The sequence below is a fragment of the Telopea speciosissima genome, chromosome 4 (genome assembly GCF_018873765.1).
Source record: "Telopea speciosissima isolate NSW1024214 ecotype Mountain lineage chromosome 4, Tspe_v1, whole genome shotgun sequence".
NCBI classification, from domain to species: domain Eukaryota; kingdom Viridiplantae; phylum Streptophyta; class Magnoliopsida; order Proteales; family Proteaceae; genus Telopea; species Telopea speciosissima.
The window spans coordinates 17,901,793-17,928,669 of record NC_057919.1 but is presented as its reverse complement, the minus strand read 5'-3'; the positions used below and the strand labels follow the sequence as shown (position 1 = coordinate 17,928,669).

Here is a 26,877-nt window from a genome sequence, read left to right as displayed (position 1 = left end):
ATAAATCTGGGATATTTTTGTCTCGAAAAATAGTTTTGTTGCTTCTTATACTTGAGTCAAGGGATAATTTCTACTCCTATAAAATGTATACATGGTGTATCTTATAGAATTTGAGGTCCACCATAGGTTTAAAGAATTTAGACGGATGGTTTTGGTTGATGGACCTGCCACGCGTAATAGACTTGCGAAGTTTTTTCATGTTGATATTTATGCTCTCTCTGTATTCTGCACTTGAATCTCCATGACACATGTTCTTCTCATGTATTTTTTCCAACCATTTTTAGGTGATTGGGTTGATGGGACTGCGTACAGAGTTCCTCCAAGCACCGTTCATATCACAGTTTGTTATCTATCTTTGTTAGAACTATGCATGTTATCTAGTTACAACGTAAGAGGTGTGTCTTTTAGGATACTCAACCTTCAACCTATGATACTATTAACTTTATTAATAAGTGGGCATCCGATCTGTAGCTTATCTCTGCTCCTCTTTTATCTAATTTTCGGATTGCTTGTTATTGATGTCTCATGTTGAATATCAAGCCTTGCTGACTAGAGATCAACCAGTTCTTATATGTGATGGCTCTTTGAAGAGAATACTTGTCGTTAGGGGTGTCAACCGATCGGGCCTAGCCAGGCCTCACGATGCTTAAAGCCTACACTGTGACCGTCCATTTATATAATCGGGTCAGGCCTGGACGAGCTCGGGCTATAATCGGGTAATATAATCAGACCTTAACCGGGCCCTAAATGGTGTAGAACTGGGCTACAACCCTGTTTAAATCCAAACGGATTTTAAAAGGTGCAACCATTTCAGAGTAGTGTGATGTCCGATTTCGTTCCTTTCCAAAATTGGGATTCATGACTCCACCCAAGTAAGGTTCTAATTTTCAAAATCCTGACAAGTGACAACTATTTCAAGTACTTTATTCACCTTTAGACTTGTATGCATTTTTTAATACTTTGAACTATAATTTCTTATTTTCTTTGTACTCTCTTGGGTACTAATGGAGTGGGTGAGAAATCAACTATTGTAATTGTGTAATTGGTGCAATATTTCAGGTAAAGCATCTCCAATCTCGTAAATTCCATATAATTTCCTCTCAATTTTCATACATAGGTAAATATTGACACAACCACACAGAGGGGACCGGGAGAGGGAAGGGGAGGGAAAGTTTACAAGTTAAAGGGTCGGGCTAGGTCGGGCGCTCGACGGGTTAGAACCCCATCCCACATTGGGACTGCCAGTTTATTAAACATGTTGAGCTTAAGCGTGACACGTTTCGTAAGTGGGCCGAACCGATTTGGGCTTTAATTGAGTGGGCTTGATCAGGTCTGTCGGGCTAGCCCTGGAATTGACACTCCTACTTGTCGTAGTGGATGGATTTTAGTACTACTCTATAATTTCAAAATGTTCACTATACTATTTGAGGGCTGGTTTTATAGGGCAGAGATGTTGGCACCGAAGTCCGAAGAGATCTTGCTAGGATTGTAGTAGTCATGGCAAAAGGATTCTGGTTAGGTCAATTTAAAAAAACAAAAAGTTACTGGTTAACACCATGTCAGATCAGCTAAATTAACTTGTTGAGATGATGCATCTACAATTTTATTTTCTTGTTTTATTCCGTTGTCATCAAATTTTTTTTTTTTGCTGAGGGAAGTGATAGAATGATGCAGTGGCATTCCTTTGTTGAGTGTCCCATAACATATGGGACCCTCTCATGGCTTAACCAACTAACTTTGACTGAAAATGGACCAACGGACCAACGGACCAACGGACCAACTAATTATTAATAGGTCTCAATCTGGGCTTTGAGCACCGCTATATAATTGGTTGGTTTTGGCCTCCGTTCTTCAAAAGTGCAAGACAGATTAAAGCCCAATTAAAATTGACCGGATCAACCATTTGACACCAGTACGTGGAAATTCACAACCTCCCTTACCTCTTCCTTGAAGTTAATTAGAAGTAGTTATCGTACCCAAAAAACAAAAAAAAACTCATTGGATTTGGTTAGTGCTAAGCGTTTTCAGCCAATCCTGATGTTCTGATCAATGTTTCAAAAACCGGAATTGAACAGGTTAAATTGGCTGATTCGGATCAGAATTGGCCGTGACTGATTCAAATTCCGAGAGATTTTGGATTGGATCGTTGGGTTTCAGATCTAAGGGTCTGATTCTAGGATTTTTGGTATTGATTCCGAGATTCTAATCATGATCGGACTATCGGTAGGAACCTGATACTTCACAAAACTATCAGCCAATGAGAGGCTGATGTGTGTATCAGGGATGAGGTGAGGTCGTGCAGAACAAGCACGATCTGTCCCTATCCAGAAGATCGAGGTCAAACGCGAATGCGCGACCCCAAAGATCGTGGGCACGGGGCCAGATACGATCGAGTAGCGAGAAGTCGTCAGACCAAGCCGTCCTAAAAGAACAATCAGATCGGGACTATGACCACCCTATACAGAGCGAGGACGACCTGTACACCACACTTCACGAGGAAAGAACACGACTGCCAAACGAGCCCTGATGGCCAGAGATTATTGCTCATACGCTGCCTAATAAGGTGTAAGGGGATAAAAGGGTTAACCTTATCCCTAGAATCACTCCTAAATTATCTCACTCCATGCTCAGGACTCCTTTCCTAATAGGGCATGACTCTACCCTCAAAGCTTCGCTCATCGCCTATAAATAGCTGGGTAAATTCCTTTCGTGATCATCTGAATTCTAGTATTATCATATGTTGCTAAGAGTACTGACGTAAGCATCGAAGTGGCTAAACCGGCTCAGCCCGGCCTCCCTTGCTAATTCTTTACTTGCAGGAATAGCTCGTTCTAGCACCAGTTCTTGACGCAACAGAATCAATTTTTTTTTCTTTTTCTTTTTTCCCTCTCGTCAAGCAAATCTTATGGGCTTATGTGTGGACTTTGTACAGTAGACTGGCCCATTCCAAAATTGAAGCTACCAGACCGAGGTTTCAGTTGAGTAGGCTGGACCTATGTTATAATTTGTGGCTGACAATTGTCTTTTGGAATCGAGATGGTCCGTGGACAAACCCTAGCCCAATCAACTGGGGCACATTTGTATAAATCTCAGCTTAGCTTAATGGAACATGTAACAGGCCATTTTCAGCAGCAAACAAAGTTGGGTCCATGTGATGGAGGAACTGAAAGTATTGGTATTGAATCGATTAGATTAGTCGATCTATCAGTATCGATAGAGGCATATTCGTATCGATTTTGGTATCGATTTTTGGCCAATCCCATAATAGTGGATTTGAACAGACTAAGGGTAAAAATATACAAAAAAAAATCTGATATTTGAAGAAAAAAAGACAAGGGAAAATCTGTCTGATCCATATTGATATGAGCTGATCTGGATCGGTATCTGCTGAGATCTGTACCGATCCCCATGCCAATTACTAAATCCTTGATGCCCACTCCATTAAAAGTACTTTGAAAGAGAGATTTTTTTGGGGATTACAAGTTAACGGTAACTATAGCCTGATTTACTCCTCACAAAACTCCCCCGGGGCGGAGGGTGGAGGGAATGCTGGATCTTCGAAGATCCGAATCCGGAATTTAATACTCACGTTGGTAGACAATCCTTACCGTCTGCAATCCTCAAACTAAGAGCGAACGTCTCGCGAATCCTTCCACTCCAATTCGGCAAACACGACACTTGCCGCCCGCGCAAACGGACAGCCTCTTTTTTTTGCCCGCGAGAAGCGCCCTGCAACGATTCTCCTCTCCTCTCCTCTGCTGCAACTCTAAAAAGTGAAAAATCACATTAATCGTTCTTTCTTCTTCTTTCACAATTAATCCAGGCACCAGTTGCTGATGAGATGAGAGAGCTTCGTCTCCATTTCCATTTCCATTTCTATTTCTTGTTCGTTGGATGATTAGTTATAGTTATATACGATATGCTTCGTCTCTGCATCCGTAGAACCCGTCGCTTCCCAATCCACACCTTCTCCTCTTCTTCCTCGTCTTCTCGCCCACTCGGAAATCCTACCGACTCCCCGAAAAACCTCCAAAATCCTCAACATGTCCCTCCTCCCCCTCCAGTCCTCCTCCACCATTCGTCCACTCTCTCCTCCACGACCACCATCTCCGCATCATCCTCTGCCCTCTCTCGTAAATCCCTCTTCGCCCTCTCTGCCATCATCGCCTCCGCCGTTCTAATATCCACCGACGTAGATCGATTCAAGCGCAAAACCACCGATATCTATGCTGATCTCGAGTACTCCGTCCACCGCTCCAGTGAATCCTTCAAGAAGGTTCTCAACCAAATGAAGAATACCGGTGTTGCCGCCGGTGTTCTTTGGAAGTCCTTGAGTTCCGTCTTGTCGACGGCCAATCAGGAAGTCCGTTCCGGGTTCGAGCTGAGGGTTGCTGCGCTTCTTGCCGATATTGCTGCCGCCAATGATACACGCAGGTCGGCCATCGTTAGTGCTGGTGGTGGCGCAGTTGTGGATTGGCTCCTCGAGACGGTTGCTTCTTCGGGAGATAATAACTCAGGCACCCAAGCTGAGTCTGCGAGGGCGCTTGCGCACTTGATTGCTGACCCAAAGGTGTGCGAGGCGGTGCTTGGAAGGCCACACGCTGTTCCCTATCTTCTCAGGTTTATATTCTCTTTCCAACCTCAGCGCTCCAAGAAGGTGAGTTCTAGTTTTGGGGGATTTCTTGATTGGATTGAATTACGTCTTGGGTTTAATGTGATATTGTTTCAGATAGTAACCTTTTGTTTTCTCCTGGGACCAGCAAATTAGACGAAGTTCATTTGATGTTTCTGATACTTTGAAAGGTAGGAGCATGCTTGTTGCTGCCATCATGGACATTGTCACTTCCAACTGTGATAACTTGGACGGAACTATGTTTCAGCCATCGCTACCTGGGAATGCTGATATGAGGGATATTGCAGCCGCCATTCAAGTTATTGAGGAAGGTGGTATGCACTTTGATGCGTCACATGGGAATGACAATGATAAGGATGGGGGGAAAGGAATTCGGGGTGTTGGAATTAAAGTTCTTGGAGGTACAACTGTGTTGGGACTTTCAAGGACTAATGGGTCTCATTTGAATTACTTGGAATCAGTTGGGTGTATTCCTCGACCACTTATGTTACTTGAAAATCGTGATAATTGTCTTGTGCAAGGGAATTTGGCTCCTAGTCCTACTCCAGGCCTCTGGGATGATCTGCAGGGTCAACATGTTGCCGTGCCTTTTGCAACATGGGCCTTAGCAAATTGGGCGTTGGCATCAGATGTTAATCGATCACATATTCAAGAACTCGATCAAGATGGTTATGCTGTCATGATTGCTTTAATGGCACCTGAAAGAACTGTGAAATGGCATGGGAGTTTGGTGGCTAGACTGCTGTTGGAAGATCTTAATTTACCCCTAACCGATTCTGTTCCCGATTGGAGCTTCATTCTTCTTTCTACTGTTTCTCAGGCAAGTAAAACTGAAGATATTACTTTGGCTCGGATGGCACTCTCAGCTTTTCTTGTTTCAGTCCAGAGAAGTCCTGATGCACAAAGAGTAGTCATGGAGAAGGGTCTTCATCTGATGAGAGAAACAGCTAAAAGAACTCAAAAGCATAAGCATGTACAAGAAGCATTGGCGAAAGCCTTGGAATTGCTTTCTACTGGAGACAAGCATTTATCTATTGAAGAAAGTAAAAAATGGTCTGGTATCCTTCTGCCCTGGGTTTTTGGAAAATTCTCCTCAGACATAACACGGTTTTCAGCTACAAAAATCCTTTCTCGCATTCTTGAAGACTGTGGGCCATACTCAATCCCAATTTCTCAAGGATGGCTGGCTCTGTTGCTCATTGAGGTTCTGGGTTCCAGCAAGACAACATCATTCAAAAAAAGCACACAGCTTAAGGGCGATAAAGTGAAGGTTCCCTTAGGTTTCCGTGTTTTTTAAACATTAACAAACTGATTTTTTCTGCTGACATTTATGGAAAGTCTTTTGATCTTTGCAGACTCAAATTGATCATTCAAATGCTGCTTCTGCTGCACAGATTGCAAGTCAATTAGCTGGTGCTGTTGTTAATCGTGCAGGGAAGCAGTTGAGTACAACCACTGATTCTGTTGATATGTTCCCTCTGGCGGATCTTCTTTCTCTGGAACCATTTGCTGGGCCATTAAAAAATATGAACAAAAATAGTTCGTCTAAGTTTGATGCTGCCGATTCTGCAGTGGCTACATTGAAGGGTATTAAAGCACTGTCTGAGGTTTGCACTGAAGATTCTATTGCCCAAAACAAAATAGCTGATCTTGGAGTATTGTGTTTGCTGAGGCGCTTCCTATTGCGGGATGATTATGAACAACTGGCTGCTATTGAGGCATATGATGCATCAAGAGTCCGTGAGATGCAGGACCGAACTGCACAGGACCGAACTGTAAATGTCTCTTCTGAAGCAAATGCTTTAGGTGCTAATAATTCTTCAAGTGTTCGAGTTCCTCCTACAGCACATATTCGAAGGCATGCTGCTCAGCTGCTCACTGTTCTTTCTGTGCTCCCAAAGGTCCAGAAGGCTGTTGTGGCAGATGAAACTTGGTGCAAATGGCTTGAAGATTGTGCCAATGGGAAGATCCCTGGTTGTAATGATCTTAAAATTCGAAGTTATGCTAGGGCAACACTGTTGAATATTTTTTGCTCTCAGAAAATTGATGGAAATCCTGTAGATGGTAGTGTTCCTGACATAGGTTCTGGGATCCAAAGATATATGTGTCCCTCCTATGAAGACAAGATCTTTTTAATCAATCCTGAACTGCCACATTGGAAATCTCCTGAAAAAACTGCTTCAGGTGTAGCTCAGTCAGAATTTCCATCTTCCAATAAACCATTTTGTAATCTATCTGCATATCATGAAGAATCTGTTAACAGTGATGGTGGGTCTCTAACCAGAGATTCAAATGATAGGGGTATTTCTCCTGCTACTGGGCCTGGCAAACTTTCTCAGTCAGAGGTTCCTTTACTGGATGTTGTTTTTGTTCATGGTCTGCGTGGCGGCCCTTTCAAAACTTGGCGCATGGCAGAGGACAAGTCCTCGACTACTAAATCTGGCCTGGTAGAGACTATTGATCTGGAGGCTGGAAAAGAGGGAACATTTTGGCCAGGAGAATGGCTTTCAGCTGATTTTCCTCAGGCTCGCTTATTTAGTGTTAAATACAAGGTTTGTGATGTATTGTGGTGCATTAATAGTCTGATATTGCATCTTTCGTTAATGTGATGTTCCTAATATTTTATTAAGACCTACTAATAGTATCTTCTTCCGTAATTTTATTGTGAAGACTGCTATCCTTCATGCTTGTCTTCATATTGTGAAGACTGCTATCCTTCATGCCTGTCTTCATAGCAGCTCTAGTAATTTTAATATTCTAAGGTCGCCTCCAGGTTGGGACCCTCTGATGAACATATACCATCTAATTGAATGATTCATGCAGACAAATCTGACTCAGTGGTCTGGAGCTAGCCTGCCTCTTCAGGTTTGCCCTTTTTCATTTATTGAGATGAATTATCTTAAATATTCTTTATTTTGAAAGGATTTTTCTATTTCATCAATTTTCGTTTAAGAATTTGCTTTTGTAGAAGACAGAACTTATCAGACTTTATTCCATGTTTTGATTGGATACGAATAAACTTTTTGTTTATTTTGAACCCTTTTCTGTTGATGCCAGAAGAATAGAAAACATCATCATAGAAGTTCTTCTTCTGAGGATTTATACAACAGAGAGTACACAGCTAGGGAGTAGCAAAAATAAAAGGTTACAGTTAGGAGTTCAGTGGTGTAAGGTTACACAATTCTATGATTTCCTATCTGTGTAAATGTACCACTCTCGCATAGATTATCAATTTAACTTGCACAACTGCATTTAAATGGGCATGCTATTTCATAAATGCTTAATTCTAGTCAGCCTATAATGTCTGTGATCTGTAATACCATATACTGGACCTAAGAAGGTTGATATGTGTTTAATATAAAAATCAATAGTAGTGTCTTGAGCATTACTTGAACAATCTTATTAATCAGTTTTGAGGTCATCTTCTTGATGCACTTCTGGCTACCATTTTCTGTAGGCTCCTAGTTGATTCTGTCCTTTAAATGTGTGCATCTAGGCTTTTGTGTCAAGTCATATGTATCGAGATTGGCCATGTCGATACGATACAGAACCAATACATAAAAATATGTGCAGAACTTATGTAACGATAAAGTTTGATATACAAACTGCCAAAACCCAAAAATCATAGTTTTTTTATAGAAAACTTTTTCCTACTCTGATATTTTGGCTAAAATCTAAGCGGACCCCATTTATACTAAAAAATATCCTAGGAAGAAGGATTAAATGAGCAGAAATATGCACTTGCCAATGAAGATTGTAATCGCGTAGATTTCTCTTTTTCAAACCTTCTTGCTTAATTGCTTCTTATTACTAATTAGTAGGTTTGACATTGCATTTGCCAATAAAGATTTGAATTACATAGATGCCGTGAAGGCAGAGATAACCTGGCATTGGTTGGATATCATTATTTATTGATTATTTATGGTCTTCAAGGTTTAAAATACACCACTCATGCATATAAAAGTGTAACTTAAACATATTAATGCAATACTGATTTAAGAAGTTAAAACAGTATAAAACAGAATTGAAAACAGAGTTGCCAAATTCCAGATTAGGGAGAAAACCAATAGATTCAAATTAGATGGTCTGATCAGGCTGGAAGCCTGGTAGAGTTCCTCTCTAGAGGGTTAGTAACTTCTCTGAAAAGTTTAGCTTGATCCAATGGTCGGATATGAATTTATGGGAGATTCCTAGTGACACTAGGAGAGGGGTAAATCTGTCAAATTAGAACTCGAACAGATTACAGATTCATATAACCCAGCAGAACCTCAGTATGTAATGTTGTTTTCATATCAAACAGAATAGAAATAAGCTATATCGAATTCAAGCTTCAAACCTTTGAAGCAATCCTACTTGATATAGGATTCTATGAAATAACCAACCGATTAGAAAACTGAAAACATGATCTGAATGGGAATATTATTGACAGAACAGTTCTGAAATCATTACTGAGACCAACAGCCCAAATCACCTTCAAATTGGCAATCCTAGTGTGAGTAGTACTGATGAATAGCATGAACGAAGTCTGGACAGAATATCAGAAAACAGAACAGCAAAACAGTACCTTAAGGTAGAATAGTGCAAGAACAATGGCACCCAGGCTTCCCACCACAAGGTGCTGACTGGACTCACACACCTTGATTCACACAAGGGAAGAGCATACCATTACCACGATAGGCAGCAAAGACAAAGCTTCTCATTAGTCATTAATCAAAATCCGTGTACAAAGTTGGACCCCCTTACAAACTTATATAGAAGACTCAAAAATAGACTCAAACACTAAAAATGAAAGACCTAACCAAATCCTGAACTAATTAGGTAATGTAAAACTGACTAGGAAACTGACTCAAAACAGGACTGGACTTACGGAATCCTAATATAGCCTAACTAAAACACTTAATAACGAATAAAATAAAGAAACCTAATTAATCCCGTATGCCTAGCCTCTACCCAAATTATAGGCCCATTAAAGTGGTCCATTACAATGAAAATACATTTGGATCAAAGGCCCCACACATGCATAGCCCAACCCAAAGGTTATTTCCACTAAAATAAGCCCACATCTATGATTTATCTGTATGTGATGCATATCCATCTGTAGCCCAAAGTAGTATTATGGTAGTTCATGGATGTTTGGAATGTAGTCTTCGTGGCGTGGAGCTTTCTCTTCAAAGAACTTTGGTGGCATAATGAATTCTATGTGCTCAACCTCTGAATCAATATCAATTGTGAATGTCTTAGCTGTAGTCCCAAACTTTGGTAGCCTTCTCATCGAAGACTTGTGCACACGCTCTTACCTCTTCAAGAACAACATCATGAATGTTGACGATTTCTTGTAGAGTGTTCTCGGCCACTAGCTCATCTTCCACTACTACTTCAACCTCATCTTCATTGTTGTTTGCTTTGAGCTCTATGAGGTAGAACTCCACATTAGAATTCTCTACCTGTAGGTCTTCTATCTTGGAATCGACAAGCACTGCTTCTTTGTTACTACAGGCTACTGTGATCTTTTCAGGTTTATCTTCGACCTTAAGTTCCTTTTCTCTGAGTGGTGGTATATTCTCTTCTTTTGGAGGTGCAAAGTTGAGATCAATATTTAAATTAAAGGCTGATTCTGGTACTGCCAATTTATGCTGAATTAGAGCTATTTTGTTGCCTCATCTCTCCAAGAAGTTGATTAAGAATAGTTTCGATGTAGGTTACCTTAAAGGGACTTAATTCAGGAGGCTGTTCTGGAGTTCTTGAGCTGTTTTCTGCCATGCTCTGATACCACTTAATGCAATACTGATTTAAGAAGTTAAAACAGTACTAAAACAGAATCGAAAACAGAGATGTCAAATTCCAGATTACGGAGAAAACCAATAGATTTAAATCAGATGGTCGGATCAGGCTGAAAGCCTGGTCGAGTTACTCTCTAAAGGGTTAGTAACTTTGCTGAAAAGTTCAGCTTGATCCAATGGTCGGATCTGAATTTATGGGAGATTCCTATTGACACTAGGGATGGGTAAATCTGTCAAATTAGAACTTAGATCAAAGAACAAATTACAGATTCATATAACCAAGTAGAACATCAGTATGTAATGTTAATTTCAGATCAAACAGAATAGAATTAAGCTTTATCGAATGCACGCTTCAAACCTTAAAGCAATCCTACTTGATATAGGATTCTATGAAATAACCAACTGCTTTGAAAACTGAAAATAAGATCTGAAAGGGAATATTATTGACAAAACAGTTTCGAACTCAGAACTGAGATCAACAGCCTAAATCACCTTCAAATTGGCAATCCTAGTGAGAGTATGATTGTTGAATAACAAGAATGAAATCTGGACAAAATATCAGAAAATAGAATTGCAAAACAGTACCTTAAGGTGACGTACATAACCAAAAGGGGCTTGTTTGCTTAGGGAATAAGCCTAGGGTTGGGTTGTATACATGTTGGGCCTTTGGTTCATGGGGTTTTCAATATAATAGGCCACTTTAATGGGCCTAAACTATGGGTATTAAGGCTGCATACAGGATTTCTTTTATTAGGACTCAGTTTCTTATACTTAGTTTATTTGTTAAGTTGTTTTGGGTTAGTTCAATTGATTCAGTTCTATCTAGTTCAATTTAAGTTCCAAGTAATTGTTATTAAGTGTTTTAGTTGGGCTGGATTAGAACTCTATAAGTCCAGTCCTGTTTTGAGTCTGTTTCCTTTATTATTTCACTTTTTTAGCCAATTTAGGTAACCTTATTAGTTAAGGATTGGTTTAGGCCTGTTCTTTTTAGTGTAAAAGTCTGTTTTTTAGTCTTCTATATAACTTTGTAAGGGAGGCCAGCATTGTACACGAATTTAGAAAAGAAATTGCAGTTTTTGCTTGCCTCTTCATGTTTGAAGATCTCTTGTGTTTGATCAAGGATACCCTAAGCTCAGGTGTTATTTTTTATTCTTATTATTCCCTCATCTTCTTCGTCCATTAACAAGTATTCTTCTATTTTTCCTGCAACTAGAACCTTTGCTTCTAGAAGATCATATGCTACATGTTTTTGAGATGAGCAATTCAGCCGTTGGATTGTCTTAAGATTTTAACCGCATGTTCATGAACCCTAAGTTTGACCTATTTCTGACTGTTGGATCTTGAGATATTTCTGTTTTCCTATTCTGCCCCTACCCCCATTATAGCTACTGTTTCAACCTTCCTACCTTAATCGATTCTAATGTTTAAGCTACTGTTTATGTCTAACATTATTGGATCGATTGTCCATTACAAACCCTAGTTCCTGAATTTTGTTTTTACTGTTTTACTCCTACTACTTCACTAGGAATCTAGGATTACCTTATTAGTTGCTGATTTAACCACCCGATTGGGTTCAAATTTTCAGCAACTATTTCCCATCCTTATACTGAACTCAATTGGAGTTACCATTCAACCATCTGATTTTGTGTTATGGATAATCTTCCCAAATCAGGAATTATTTCTCTGTGAAAGGATCTTGTTTGGCTACTATTTTGATCATTCAAATTCAGTACTACATCATAAGGTAGAATAGAGCAAGAGCAATGGCACCCTGGCTTACTGCCGCAAGGTGTTGGCTGGATTTACATACCTTGATTCACACAAGGGAAGAGCATACCACGACAGAAAGCAAAGACAAAGCTTCTGATTAATCAAAATTCGTGTACAATGCTGGACCCTCTTACAAACTTATATCGAAGACTCAAAAACAGCCTCGAACATTAAAAAGGAAAGGCCTAACCCGATCCTTAACTAATTAGGTAACATAAACTAACTAGGAAACTTACTCAAAACCGGACTGGACTTATAGAATCCTAATCCAGCCTAACTAAAACACTTAATAAAAATTAAAATATACTTACTTAACTAATCGTGTATTTCTAGCCTCTACCCATATTATTGACCTATTAAAGTTGTCCATTACAATGAACATACATTGGATCAAAGGCCCAACACATACATAACCCAACCCAAAGCTTGTTTCCACTAAAATAAGCTCACATTTGTGATTTTTCTGCATTACGTATTTAACGTTTCTCCGATACGTCTCCAAAACATTTCTTTAAACCAGCTTACCGATACACTGCCCAATACCGATACTTGACACCTTGTTTGGGGCTACCAATTATCCTTAACAATTTATCACTATGATTATTACAGGATTCCTTATGGGGTTTGAATTTGTATATTCATCACTTCAGGGAAACTTTGTTGCTTGCAGTTTTCTGCATGTTTTCTTGTAGTTGCTTCATTTTATTTATTTTCCTTAACTGCATAGTTATATGCAAATCCTTCCCTAACTTTTTATCATTATGGAGTTTCATAAATATAACGGTTTTGAACTTGTGGTATTTATTACTATTAAGGACTTTTTATGCATGCAGATTTCTGCATGTTTTATCTAGTTGCTTCATTTTATTTTTTCTTTCTGTTAATTTCAGTCTAGCCTCTTTGACTGTTTGATATGTACAGGAAGTTAGTTCGCTGCTGCTGAAGAGACTTACTGCAGCAGGCATTGGGAGTCGTCCTGTTGTGTTTGTGACTCACAGGTTTGTGCTTATTTCAGCTTTGGTTAGACAGTGATATTGGACTGTTAATCATTTGCAATTACTATGATGCTTAAACTGAGTGGTCATTCATAACTATGTTGATTTACTCTTTGCTCCTATGGGAGTCTTAAATGATGGGTCTCTAATTGCAGAAACAGTCAATTCAAATACAACATGTTAATGGAAAGTGACCAATTACATGCTGCTTGTTTTTCTTTGGATCTTTGCTCAGCTGGGTTTCATTTGTTGGAATCCATTTGTGGAAGATGAGGTTTTAGGTTCAATTTTTCTGATGTGAATTCTTTAATATAAAGGTTGAAGGCTCCACCATTTTTCTCTCCGCTTCTCCTAGTCCTCCCCCACCCCCCTCCAAAAAACGATACCACTTTTCCTTTTCGTTTTTTTTTTTTTTTTGGGGGGGGGGGGTGGTTGGGGAGTTGCTTAAATAAGTTTCTGATCCTAGCGTCATTAAATAGGACATGTATGAGCATGAATCCATCTAAAATATGGTCTAATAGCTCTGGAAGGGTTATAACTCAACAGTCAATGTTATCCTCATTTTCTGAATTCAGAATTGTGGGGGGCCATGAGCAACCTAAGGGTATTGGAATCACCGGTATCAAACTAGCTATTCTGCGTTACCGCTTAGCCTAAAATCTCGAACTGTTAGGTAAGGGCAACGTAAATGTATACATCAACACCCCTCCCCCCAACACACACACACACACACATGCAGGCCTGTACACACTGAAACACTTCACGTGGAACCAAGGGGGATGAAGTGTTGTGGAACCCCATTGCACTTCCCAGGAGTCGAACAGTTGACTTCCCTCCTTTGATACCATGTGGGTTACCGCTTAGCCTAAAAGCTTGAACTGTTAGGTAAGGGCAACGTAAATGTATACATCAACAGCTACTACATTTGTCAATGATCACCATATTAATATTATTTTTGTTATTTTACATTTTTGCTGTTACTATGCTTTTTCCATAGTATGGGTGTATTATTATGTTAGCATAATTGATAATGAAAAATGTTGAAACGGTAAATAGCAAGAGGGAAAAACCGGAAGTGTTTACATGGAGTAAAAGGTGAGAAAGTTGCTTGCAAGTGAAGATTACAAGAAACTAGCTCATGTTTAGGAAATAATTTGGAACCGTTACTTGAGGATCCACAGGTTAAAATCTGGTGGCCAAAATAGTCTCTCTCTCTCTTTTTTTTTTTTTTTTTTAAATTAGAAGGAGAATGCTACTAGTTGATTTAATTTGATTCCCAAAATCCCATGCTTGTAAAAGCATAGTTCGAAAACTCGCCGAAATTTCAGTGAAAAAGTTCCTATATTTCGGTAGTTTCAAAGGCACCGAAACAAAGCTCTGTGGGAAATATGAGACTGGCAGTGTTTCGACCGAAATATCCGCAATTTCTGTCTAAAAAATGCATTGTTTCGTTGAAATTTCAGTCATTTCATTTCGGTATTTTGGCCATTTGACTCATTTCGGTCGTTTACCCCCTGAAATGGCCAAGCGAACTCATGGGAAAAAATACACTGTTTTGGCGAAATTTCACTCATCTCAGTCAGACCGAAACACTGAAACGAAACGAGTTTTCGAACTATGTGTAAAAGTTGGTATTGCTGTTGAAGCGAGAGTGATGCAGGAGATTAGCTGTTCTCCCAAAAACTATTTTTGGAGTCAAGTACCCCATTTTACTGTTCTCCTGGGTAAAGGTTGTTTCAAATGGCTTCTTTGAGGAATGAGAAGTGGTGAAATCCTTTAAGGGTCTCAGGGAAACAAAGTTCTCAGGTTGAATGGGCTCGACATGGTCATTCAGTCAAATGTTTTGCATCATTTAAGTGTTCTTCCTTTCCAATTGATTATTCATTATGGTGGCTGAAGTTCCTAATGGATTTATGCAAGATCCAAGAGGCTATGGAAGAAAGAATGATTGACAGTTTTTTGCAAAGCTAGGATGTATTTTATTTATGAAAATTATCTGTAGTGATCATTACCTTATTGTATAGGGTTGACTGCACTCTCAAGATTGGTCCCTTCTGTTATTTTGTGGAGACTTCGGAAGGAAAGAATCCATGATTGTTCAATGACCAATCCTAGCACTGTGTAGTGGTGATACTCAGGGTCCAGTATCATCCTGAGTTTGTCAGTTCTGTTTAGTTCCATTTCTTTAAGTATAATGTCATCAGTTTATTCACGAGCCCCTCAGAAAGGGCATATATATCAAAGGGCCTGTTTTTTAATTCTATAGAGAAATGCCAAACTTTAGCTGATTTATTTTGGGACCACGCTGCTGCAAGGGCCATCACCCCAAACAGTGCAAAAACCATTTAAATGAATTAGACTGTTGCGGGATCTAGACTAAATGATAATGTTTTATGCTTCTGCTACTCAATTATTGTTTGGATGCAACAGTGACGGTTAAGTTGCGTGCTATTGCAACTTGTTGGTTGCGGGTTCAAAACTTGGTAACAGCCTCTCCTGCGTAGCTGGGGGTTAAGGCTACGTACATTTTCCCCTCCCAGACCCTGCGGTAGCAGTAACCTCATGCACTGGGACGCTCTTTTTTATGCAACAGTGATCCATTCTAGGTGGTGCCCAGATGCACTACTTCCCTTACTGATAATTTCTAAAATTCAACTGGTCACTCCTCCATTCACCTTTTAACCCTCAAATAATCATGATGGGAATTGAACATTTGACTATTAGACCTCAGTTCACTACCTCCGAATAGATCTTTTGTGAGAAACATAGTTGTCACGGCGTCTAGGCGAACCAAGGCGTTGGAGGGGGGCCTGGATGTAAGGCGACACCAACAAGGGGACCAAGGCAACCAAAACGCCCACCTAGGCAATCAGGGTGACACTAGTTGTCAAGGAGACTGGATGCCAAGGTGGTCACCTAGGCAACACCTTGACCACTATGGTGAGAAACTTAGATTTGATGCTTCTCTTGCCACTATTCTCTTTTTTACAGTTGCTTTCAATTTCTACTTGTATGCACAAGCATTACTTTTATAGATCAATATAGATAGAGCTAGTAAATGCAATTGATGCACACACTGATGATCACTGAGAACTGCTCTAGAGCTAGTAAATGCCATTGATGAACACACTGATGATCACTTAGAACCACTATAGGGGAGATGACTGGTAGAATTTGTGTTATTATGTTATTATGCATTGCCTCTCATAAAATCTTGTATGAAAGCATGTCATGTAAATATGTCCTCTTCCCTCTCAATAGTATTATCAAGTTAAGTATAATGGGTTTCGGATTTATTTTTACAGTAACCTTTGTATTCCGAGTACTTATCATACCAATACTTACCAATGTGTTCTCATTTGCAGCATGGGAGGTCTGGTGGTTAAGCAGATGCTGTACCAAGCAAGGGAAGATAACTTGAATAAGTTTATAAACAACACCATTGGAGTTGTATGCTTCCTTCATGAACTATGCCATTTACTTTTCAAGGCAGAGCTTTACAAATTTTTGTTCAGAGTAATTCATGAAAATTGTTCCTGCTTTTGCTTCAGGTTTTTTATAGCTGTCCACATTTTGGCAGCAAGCTTGCAGACATGCCTTGGAGGATGGGCCTTGTACTTCGTCCTGCTCCTACTGTTAGTCTTTCTTCATAATAGCCTGAACATATGTTTTGTTCAAAATAAATCATTGCTAGCCATGATTTTCCATGAAAACAGTGCTGCTAACTTGTTGATAGTTCTTGTATCATGCTTTGATATCATAATTATTACTTATCCATCTTTGCAGATAGGGGAGCTACGGAGTGGATCTCCAAGACTGGTAGAGTTTAATGACTTCATTCGTCACCTTCATAATAAAGGATTGCTAGAAGTTCTCAGTTTCAGTGAGGTATGAATGATTGTGCTTTAGATATATCCCTAGCATTTCAAAATCATTTTTACAGCACATCAAGCAGGCTAATTAGAGCCATTTCACAGACCAAGGTGACTCCAATTGTTGAAGGTTATGGAGGATGGGCATTCCGAATGGAAATTGTACCTATTGAATCTGCATATCCTGGGTTTGGTGAACTTGTTGTAAGTTTCTTTCTCCCCCCTCCCCCCCTTTGTTTCTCTGTTCGAGCATTTTTGTTGTCAGTTTGATAGCATTAGTGATTGGTTACGATGATGAGATATTTAGAAACATGTTCCTGGCACAGACAGTGCTGAAGACCAATCTGGCTTGGTGGCCACATTCCTCCATGTTGAGGAGATGATTTGGTCATTCAACCATTGGATAGATGGAGAGTTCCCTGGATAGGCCACATGTCAAATTTAATAGCAATCTCAACTATATGGACCACCATGTACGGTGCCCACTCATTTCTTTATTTTTCAACAGCCCATGTTCTTCAAGCATAATTGACTTTTCAAACAGTATTCAGAAATTCTGACATATTATGTAGTCAGACTGGACTGAAAATTAATGCATGACTACGAGATGATGACATGTACAACTTATCCTGTAAATTTGAGCACTAACCAAACTGCATGTGATGACTGCTTGTTAATTTTGGGAGAATGACTCGTATAGAATTGATTAAAAAGGTTATTTTTTAGGTGGGAGTTTGACAAATGACTGGCCCTCTCTCTACAGCCCATAAAATAAGGGAAAATTCCCTATGAAATGGCCATGCCTTCTTTCTTCCTCGTTGCCTCTGCCCGACAACAATATGACAGTTTTCTTTGGTGGGAAATTATGGGAAGAACATAATGCAATGGATTCCTAATGGTTTTGAAAGATGGAACAAATGAGCAGAGCTGGTGATTTGGGTTCCTTTTTCTATGTTTTTATGAGTGGGTAAGATTTTAGGGTTTAGAATTGAGATCCCTGAATCCTCTGATCAAGCTGCTACACTTGTGGCCATTTTGATTTATAAATTTGCAAATGTTTTGTAACTTGGGGTTTGCACTTCGCAAGGTATTTATTTCCTCTGACATAGCTGTGACCATGGAGAAATGCAATAGGGACACGGCTGATTCTGTTATGGAGAAGGCCAAGAAGCAAGAGAGTAATTTCATCGTTATTTTGGAGAGTGAAAGAATGGGTGAATCATTAGGTTTTTCATCATCTAGATCTGAGTGATTCTTTTTACTAGAAGGATGTTATAGCTGTATGGGGGGAGGGTTCAGCACCACTGTCCCTATGTGTCACATGGCAGGTCAGGTGGGACCTAAATGCTCCACCCTTCCATACTTATGTGCAAGTTTTGAGTCCAGTATGATCTTGCAAGTGTCAAATAATGTTAAAAAAAAAGTGAAAATAAATCTTCAAACAATTCTGGGCCATTGAAAAATAAGAGGAAATGTGCAATGCAGGGTGGGCCAAAAGATTGAATTAGGGGCTTAGGGCCCCAAATTTTATACCTAACTAATGTGTAGTGTCAAATTAGGCAAATAATTATTATTTGGGGGGGTGTTATTGAGCAATTTTGGGCCCTTGATGGCACAAAGGAAAATGTGCAATATGAGACGATATGATTGAAGGTAGAATACAAAGTTGTAGGAACAAACTATCACATTATCAGTTGTGCTTTTCATTTGAAAGTAGCTGGGGATGGTGCCTGGAGTTATAGGCTCCAATTTGTCTACAAGTGGGCTTCTTTACCTCATAGTCTAAAATATTGATCATTTTAACTTGGATGCCAGGTGTGTTGTACCAGCTTATATTTTTGTTTTGTTTTGTTTTGATTTTGGAGCAGGTATTAGACTCAAGTGATCATATAAATTCCTGCAAGCCAGTTAGCCGTACAGATCCTTCCTACACACAGACATTACATTTCATGGAGAAGCTAAAAGCCCATTGTAGATGAAGAGACATGGTTTTGTATATGTGGCACTTGGACATTGTGCATATAGCAGTGTAACCATCTACATTTGTGGAGTTCTGTAAACATGAATTCGGCTATTAGATCTTCATGCACCACATATCAAAGGGTTGGTTGGAGAAGGTAGGTAGACGTAGAGATACATGTATGTTGCAGGAGTAAGATGACAGATACATGAAGAGCCGAAACATGGTAGAGATGAAGCCCCACTTGTGTAAAGGTCATTCAGCCATAGTCATTTTTGCTGGGAAAATGGTGAGAAATGTACTTCATTATTGGATGTTACAGTATATATTTATTAATTTTTGGGGAGGGTGTAGTTTGTACCTCATTTCTAGTGATGGTTCAGATACGTACTGAAAAGGTTGAAGATGTAATGTACTTGCATTAAAATTGGTTTTATGAATAAAAGAAATGAATATTTATGAGATGATGCTATTTTGCTTGATAAATTGTAAGTGGTTTGCTTCATAAGTTGATAGACGATATCTGGTGGAAATTCATTGTGAGTAACATATTATTTGCACCACGGCTTTGCTTTCATGGTTTTTAGGAGAAAATTACTGTACTGCCTATTTGGTAACCCACTTAACTGCAGCTCAATGCTTAATCTATTTTTGTCACAACACCACAGGCATCAAATCTTCTGTAGAAGTTCTAGTGTTGAAACTCTGAGCAAGGAGTTTGCACCCTTCAACCCTTCTAAAGACATTTTATGATAATTTGCTGAGTCTTCAGTCCTTTTTCTGTCTGTAAACTGTTGTAAAGTTTAATAAGATCAGTTGCATAACAGAATCTGTTAAAAAATTAGATCTTAGAAAAATTGATGTTAAATATTTTGCTTTTCATTTTGGATTCTCTGTTGCATAGACTCGCACCCATCTTCCATCCTGCTTCAACAAGAATGGTTTGCAGTGATGACCTTAGTGACAAGTGATCCAAATCCAGAAACAGGGAGAAAGTTGCCTCCTTTGTCCATGTCCCAACCCTTCATCCTTCCTGTCTTCCCTCCTCCCACAATAGAAATGACTTAACAGAAACAATCTCAGGTTATTTCCTGGCAGCTAGATCGACAAACTCTCATGATTCAAGCATCCCAAATTATTGCAGGCATTTACTTTTGCCTTTACTTTTACTTATGGTTGATGCCGTACCTCATGTATTGTGTTCTCCTACATAGACAATGAACCAGTTTCTTTTTCTTAACAACTGTAGTTCTGTCTCCCACATCGGTTCCTGAACTTTGATGAGGGGTCATGGCTCACCAGTTCGATGGCTTTGATTGGTAACTGCCCTTCTTATGTTTGCCCCTTAATTAAGCCTAACTTTACAATGTGATGCTATGATGATGACTTGCAGCTCCCTTGTTAATTTACATTAATTAGAAAGAGAAGAAAAAGGACATTAAAGATTACAATGCATGCCATGACTGACCCTAATGGTCATTCAATTACGAACTCCATCAAAAATTACTTATAGGCCACAAAGGAGCAGAGAAAACCATTGTAGCCCAACAGGAAGGACAAACGCTGTCTTTACAAAAGCTGTGGCTTCGTTTGGTTCCAAGGGAAGGGAAGTGAAATTAAATTTGTGAAACTAAAATGGAAACTTTTGTAAGCATTCCAAAATCTGGTTATGAAAAAGCTGAACACGTTGCCCTCTCACAATCTCTCCCCTCCCCTTCCCCCATGACACTCTCTCCTGGTTCTCCCCTGGCTCTCGCATTTGACTGGTTGCATCGAAAACTGTTGAGATGTGTTACCCGATATTATAAGGGTATTTTGGATTTTTTATTTATGCTTTATTTACGTACTTTTGAACAAGGGTAGGATTGTAATTTGGGCTGTGACACTGTTCACGTGAACAGTATCGTGAACAGTGTTTTCCTTTGTAATCTCTTTTATTATTATTATTATAAATAGAGAGCTTGACTGATCTCATTGATCATTCAAGCCATTCACGAAATTCCTATTTTGTTAACATGGTATCAGTGCAATGTTGTGGCAAGATCTAGTGCTAAAGCTGAATTCCGTGCTATGGCCCATGGCATATGTGAGGTACTGTGGCTTCAGAGTTTACTCCTTGATATTCGTGGTTTTGTTCATCTTCCAATGATGTTGTACTGTGACAACAAAGCAGCAATTAGCATTGCCCACAATCCAGTGCAGCATGACTGTACCAAACATGTGGAGATTGACAGATACTTCATCAAGGAGAAGTTAGAGAGTGGGCAGATTTGTATTCCTTTTGTGAAGTCTGGAGATCAACTGGCTGATGTCTTCACCAAAGGGTCGAGTGGGAAGTTGTTTTATCCTAGTCTAGTCAAGTTGGGCATGTGTGATATCTATGCCCCAACTTGAGGGGGAGTGTTGAGATGTGTTACTCGATATTATAAGGGTATTTTGGGTTTTTTATTTATGCTTTATTTATGTACTTTTGAACAAGGGTAGGATTGTAATTTGGGTTGTGACACTGTTCACGTGAACAATGTCATAAACAGTGTCGTGAATAGTATCATGAACAGTGTTTCCCTTTGTAATATCTTTTATTATTATTATTATAAATAGAGAGCTTGACTGATCTCATTGATCATTCAATCCATTTACGAAATTCCTGTTTTGTTAACAAAAACTGATTTAGGCATCGGATGATTACACCTGGGTCAGCTCTGGTTCACCTCTTGTGTCCTCTTTCTTTTGTGCAGATTGGTGTATCTGATGGCTTACGCTACCTTTTAAGTTTTTGCCCGCATCAATTTGGCACCTATGAAAATAAGACATGAGAATTTCTACCAGGAACTATAGCAGATTGAGTAAATTCAAGAATTGGGAGGGTGATCTCTGAGCTTGCGGGATGGGAAGCTAGCCAATGGGGAGAACGAGAGATGGTTCGCCAATAAGGCTGGCAAAGAAGATAGATAGATAGAGAAAGCGCTGGCGCAGCCTATGCCACCAGCTTACATACCTTTTTCCCTTAAAGAATGTATGTAGATAGCTACAAACCAAGATAAAGGGCATACCCAGTGCATGAGGCTCCCACTACTACAGGGTTTGGAATGGGTCATAATGTAGATTATTAATCTACTAGCCCCAAGGTGCCATACTGTAGGACAAACGCATCAGACCCAAGTGACCCAGATCCCCCATACTCAACCTCAATTTGATTGCAACCACATGTAGCATCACCTGCTAGTTTTTAGTAAAAAATTTGTGCATCAAGAATGTGCTTCTCAAGTTTCCTCTCTGAATACAAATCTAACATTGAAATAGGAGAACAGACGAATAGAACTTAAAAAAATATTCTAACAACAAGAGAACACAGCCCATGGCTATCCTTTTCTAGAAATCTTGTTTTTGAAATTGGACCAGGACTTGATGTCCAAGGGGCTGATTCTGGTCCAACCCTAACAATCCATAAAATGTAACAATAAAAACAGATAGTCTTCCAGTCCAACCTCTCTATGGTAATTGTGCTTTCACGACATCCTGAGCTGATCAAATCAAGCGCATAACCCTCTCTACCCACCACTTCAGAAACCCAATTTAAGTTACTCAAAAATGAACCATTTGTCTCACTTTGACAGACTCTTTTCACTCAGTCCTCTCACAGTTAGTCGTCTTGGTCTTCAGACCTACTTATCTGTGAAAGGACATCAATGGTTCATCTTCATTTTTGACCATACACCACCTTCTCAAGTCTCAACATCAATTATTATAGGAATCTTATTACATGGAGAACCTCTTGGTCCCCAAAAATTTTGAGGTGTTTAAGAAATTGTCAAAAAAAAATTGTTTGGGAACTATAAGGTAAGCATTTGAGAACTAGTTTACTGGTATTATGACCACAATTTATAATCAATTCTCAACATTCTAAGAGGGAAAGAGCGTGGGGGGGAGAGAAAGAGAGAAAGAGAGAAAGAAAAAAGTACGGATAGAGGGAATATTGAAGGACATGGTTAGGCTTTTTGTCAATAGGGGACCACTATAGTGAAATTGAAACAATGATTCTACTTGGTGTGTCTTTATTTTGGAAAAGAAAAGAAAAAGGTTCCACACTTGTTTACAGGAATAGGGCATCTTCTTTTGGCAGAACTCTTGAAGAATTTGGTATTGGGGTCCTCCACTTCGTTAGGTATCAATTCTAGTGACAAGGATTTTCGTTACTTTCCAAAACCATTCCAAGCCACTACTTCTATATTCGTCTAACAAGGTTGCATTTTCTTATGGGGAAGGTATTCATAGAGGAGATTCTCCCATCAACTCCATCAAACAAAGGGTGCAAGGCTTTTATGTCATTTTAGATTAATATTTATATCAATCTGACTGCATTTAATATAGGATGTGCACATGCACGATCGTGCACGAAAACTTTTACTTTTTTTTAATAAAAAAAAGTTTCATTTCTTTCAAGATATAATATTTAATGAAAAGGTATTTATTATTTAAATATTTATTTTATATTTTTATTATTTGATAATTTTTAAATAGCGTATGAGTGTATGACCAATAAGCACATTTGAGCATAATTCACTGAGGAAAAAAAATTCAACCTCTTACCAAAAAAAAAAAGGGTTTTTTACAATTATCACCCCAAAAACTTTGATATCTACTATTACCCTCCTAAAAACTTTCAAACAACTGCTACCCTCCCCTGTTGCATACTAATACCTAACTGCCCCCCACCGTTACATACCCGTAACGGAGGGGGTTAGTCGTGAGAGTGTGCCGTTGTCACGGGTTTTTAAGGATCAAAATACCCTTATGTCAAAACGAAATAAAACAAATCTTCAAATGGGACCCTTCCCCTCTTCACTTCCTCGTCACTTCACCTGCACTTCATCCTCTTCACTTCCCTCTTCACTTCACATGGTGTTGCAAACCAGAGGAAAAACTTCGTCGGCGGCGCTACAACACTCATCCCCGAACTTTGTCGGCGTGTACAGAGGAAGCAAAACGAGAATATGAATAGTAGAAAGAAGAAACCCCCAAAAGAAAAAATAGATAAGAACCCAATAAACAAATCAAATCAATCGAATGGGAAGAACCCTAGGAATGGTTTACAAGTTGTTGTTCTGTTTGTCCTTGATTTCGATCACTCTATTGTATTTAGAGAATTTGGCCATCGTTCATGGCCGGATTCCGACGACCCTTGATGGGCCATTTGAACCTGTCACCGTTCCTTTTGATGAAAACCTACGTAGGCATGCTGTGGAAAGGTTTAGGAGACTCATTTCGTTTTTTGCAATTTTGTTCCCATTTTAGGATCCAATTCGTTCAGAAACACAAAATTGGGTGTAATCGAGGAGGGTTTGCTCTGAAACGATCGTGGATAGAAGGGGAGAAGATTGGTTTTGACCCATTCGTTTGCGAGGGTTTGAATTGATGACATATTGGTGATTTGGAACCATGGCAGCTACTTCAAAATTGGTCTTCATAAGGGATTTGAGGATTTCAGGTTCTTGTTCGTAGAGGAGCAAGAAGAAGGCGGGAGGTGTTTCTTCTTCTTCTTCTTCCCTTGCACATGAACTCCCATTCGTCTCCCATCATACCGCATCTAGTTTCCCACTGGCATCAATCACATAGAAGAAACCATCTTCTCCAAACGCTGCAGAGATTAGAGGTCGATTTCTATTTTATTCCTCTGTTAACCTCTAATTTTAATTCAGGGTTTTGAGCTTTCCTGAATCTGAATCCACCTTAACGTTTGAATTTTTTTTTCAAACCCTAACTTCCTGAATCTGAATCCATAGAAATGGATTTTGGTGGTTCTGTGTTTTTTTTGGCATGTTTATCTCATTTGGCTTGATTTGAATCAATGAGAGTGGTTAATTTATCATTGGAGAGGTCATTTTTCAAACCCTAACTTCATTCGCCGGAGAAGGAAGCCGACGATGTTCTTGTTCCTCCGATTTGCTGCAAGTGATGAAGTGAAGAGGAAGGGTTTGGACGAAGGGTATTTTGGTCATATATAATTCGTGACAATAGCACAATATCACTACTAACCCCCTCCGTTACGGGTCTGTAACGTGGGGGGTCATTTTGTCATTAGTATGCAACAGGGGAGGGTAACAGTTGTTTGAAAGTTTTGGGGGGGGTAATAGTAGATATGAAAGATTTGAGGGTGGTAATTGTAAAAAACCCAAAAAAAAAAAAAATTTTGAACCAAATGATGGGAATAGAATGCATATCGTTTCTTGGGTGCCAAGAGTACCATTGATCAAAATACCATCTCTATTTTCAGGAAACAGCATCTTGGATTTTGAAATTGATGATGCTTCTCAAATTTTTATATTTCATTTCAATAGAATATATTTCCCTTTTTCAATTCTTGTACAATTTGGTATTGATTTTTACCAAATCCTGTAAAATATTTTTACAACAAAACAAACTATATATTCTAAATAGAACAATAAAAGTATGAGAGATAGACTTATTTTAACTAAATTGGCTACCAACCTAGAATTACTATAGTGTAGTAATGCTTCACAAACAACCATGAACTCGTTTATGGTGACAAACTTGCAGTTGTTAAGTGAAAATGTTGGGGCTGAGTTGTGCCGCCGATCACTCTTCTTGAGGATGTAGACATTCCTCACGTTGCAATTCAATTAATGTGAATGAGCCTCCAAAATGAAACAGCCCCATAGGTCCTTTCGAAAGTTGTTGCACTCAACTACTGGGCTACGTCGAAACACACTTAGGTTGTGCTCAATCAATAATGACAAGAATCTTAGAATACTCTTAAAAACTGTGAAAATTAGGCGGCAAAACAAGGAGATAGTATCGAAGAGCATGTGAGTGAGAGAAATGATAGAATACTTAGAAATCCGTACTACAGTGTCAAGACGTTGTCTACTTATAGAGGAGAGTTACCTCTTACGAATATATGTCTAAGAAAGCCTAAAAGGGGTGTCTCTTGGAGAGAGAAGAAACAAAAAAAAATAGTTGTTGTTGATGTTTAATGCAATTTGAACGAAGTGCAACTCAAAATTGCCGACGTTGGTAAAACCCCATTGAACATTGGACATAGACTAACATGTAGATAACATTCCTGACAAACCCCCTTGACTTAGAACATATTCTAGTCAACAACCAAAAAATGGCGTTGGAAAAAGCTTATCCATCGTTGATCGAGGTTGTTACAGATCTAAGTCTGGCCGCAGGCAAAAAGGAAGACACACACCAAGGCCTAGCTAGCCTCGCCTCACCTTGCCACGACCTTGCTCCGTACACTTGCTTCTGTGAAAATAAACCCTAAATCCCTGTAGACAAGAGTATAATGAGTCATTTTATGGAGCCCTACCTTTGTAGTTTATTCTCACCAATGTGGACTATAGATTTCTCACTTTTTTACTTTGCTAGAAGCAACACAACATGTAAGCCTTGGGTTCACACTTGAAATAAAACATAGTAAAACCTTTTAAAAGAAGTATTTTTAAACTTCCATCTATAAATCATTTAATACAACAAAAACATAATGTCATAGAAAAATAACTATACTAAAAAAGTATCCTCCACACCCCCAATAAATACCCCAGGTATGGCACAACAATTAGTCTACAACATTGTAAGTACTACATGATAGTTTCGGTGCACAAATAGGTTTTACCTTCTTCTTTGTCACATACAAAATCTCAAGCCCAATAAGTTTGCCATATTATAAAATAGATGTTTCAAAAATAATTGAAGGAAAAAAATCAATAAAAAAATAAACTGAAATAATATAGTTACATTTGATCACCAAATTTGATATGTGGCATACCCAAAATGCATCTTATCCTCTTACCCAAAAAAAAAAAAAAACACATACTATCCATCCAATGGATTTTATTGG

General features: G+C 39.0%; 1 protein-coding gene across 4 annotated transcripts; it reads left to right on the top strand.

The window, feature by feature from the left end:
• The first annotated feature begins 3,743 nt into the window (after positions 1 to 3,743).
• LOC122659754 lies at positions 3,744 to 19,274 on the top strand. 4 transcript variants are annotated; one of them, XM_043854878.1, is made up of 10 exons: positions 3,744 to 4,654; positions 4,761 to 5,903; positions 5,989 to 7,185; positions 7,457 to 7,498; positions 13,105 to 13,181; positions 16,544 to 16,628; positions 16,730 to 16,813; positions 16,965 to 17,066; positions 17,156 to 17,254; positions 18,919 to 19,274. In XM_043854878.1, exons 1-10 carry the CDS (start codon positions 3,920 to 3,922, stop codon positions 19,027 to 19,029), a joined length of 3,675 nt encoding a protein of 1,224 aa, XP_043710813.1. In that variant the 5' UTR covers positions 3,744 to 3,919; the 3' UTR covers positions 19,030 to 19,274. The 4 variants fall into 4 exon arrangements, 3 of the variants coding, with proteins under 3 accessions (XP_043710813.1, XP_043710811.1, XP_043710814.1); XM_043854876.1 differs by having other exon boundaries at positions 3,744 to 4,657; XM_043854879.1 differs by having other exon boundaries at positions 4,523 to 4,657; positions 4,804 to 5,903.
• Positions 19,275 to 26,877: the final 7,603 nt, after the last annotated feature.

Coding starts and splice junctions, on each gene's coding strand:
- LOC122659754 (XM_043854876.1), top strand. CDS start 3,920: ATGCTTCGTCTCTGCATCCGTAGAACCCGTCGCTTCCCAATCCACACC. Junction 5,904..5,988: donor TTAAGGGCGATAAAGTGAAG/GTTCCCTTAGGT, acceptor TGATCTTTGCAG/ACTCAAATTGATCATTCAAA. Junction 16,629..16,729: donor TAAACAACACCATTGGAGTT/GTATGCTTCCTT, acceptor CTTTTGCTTCAG/GTTTTTTATAGCTGTCCACA.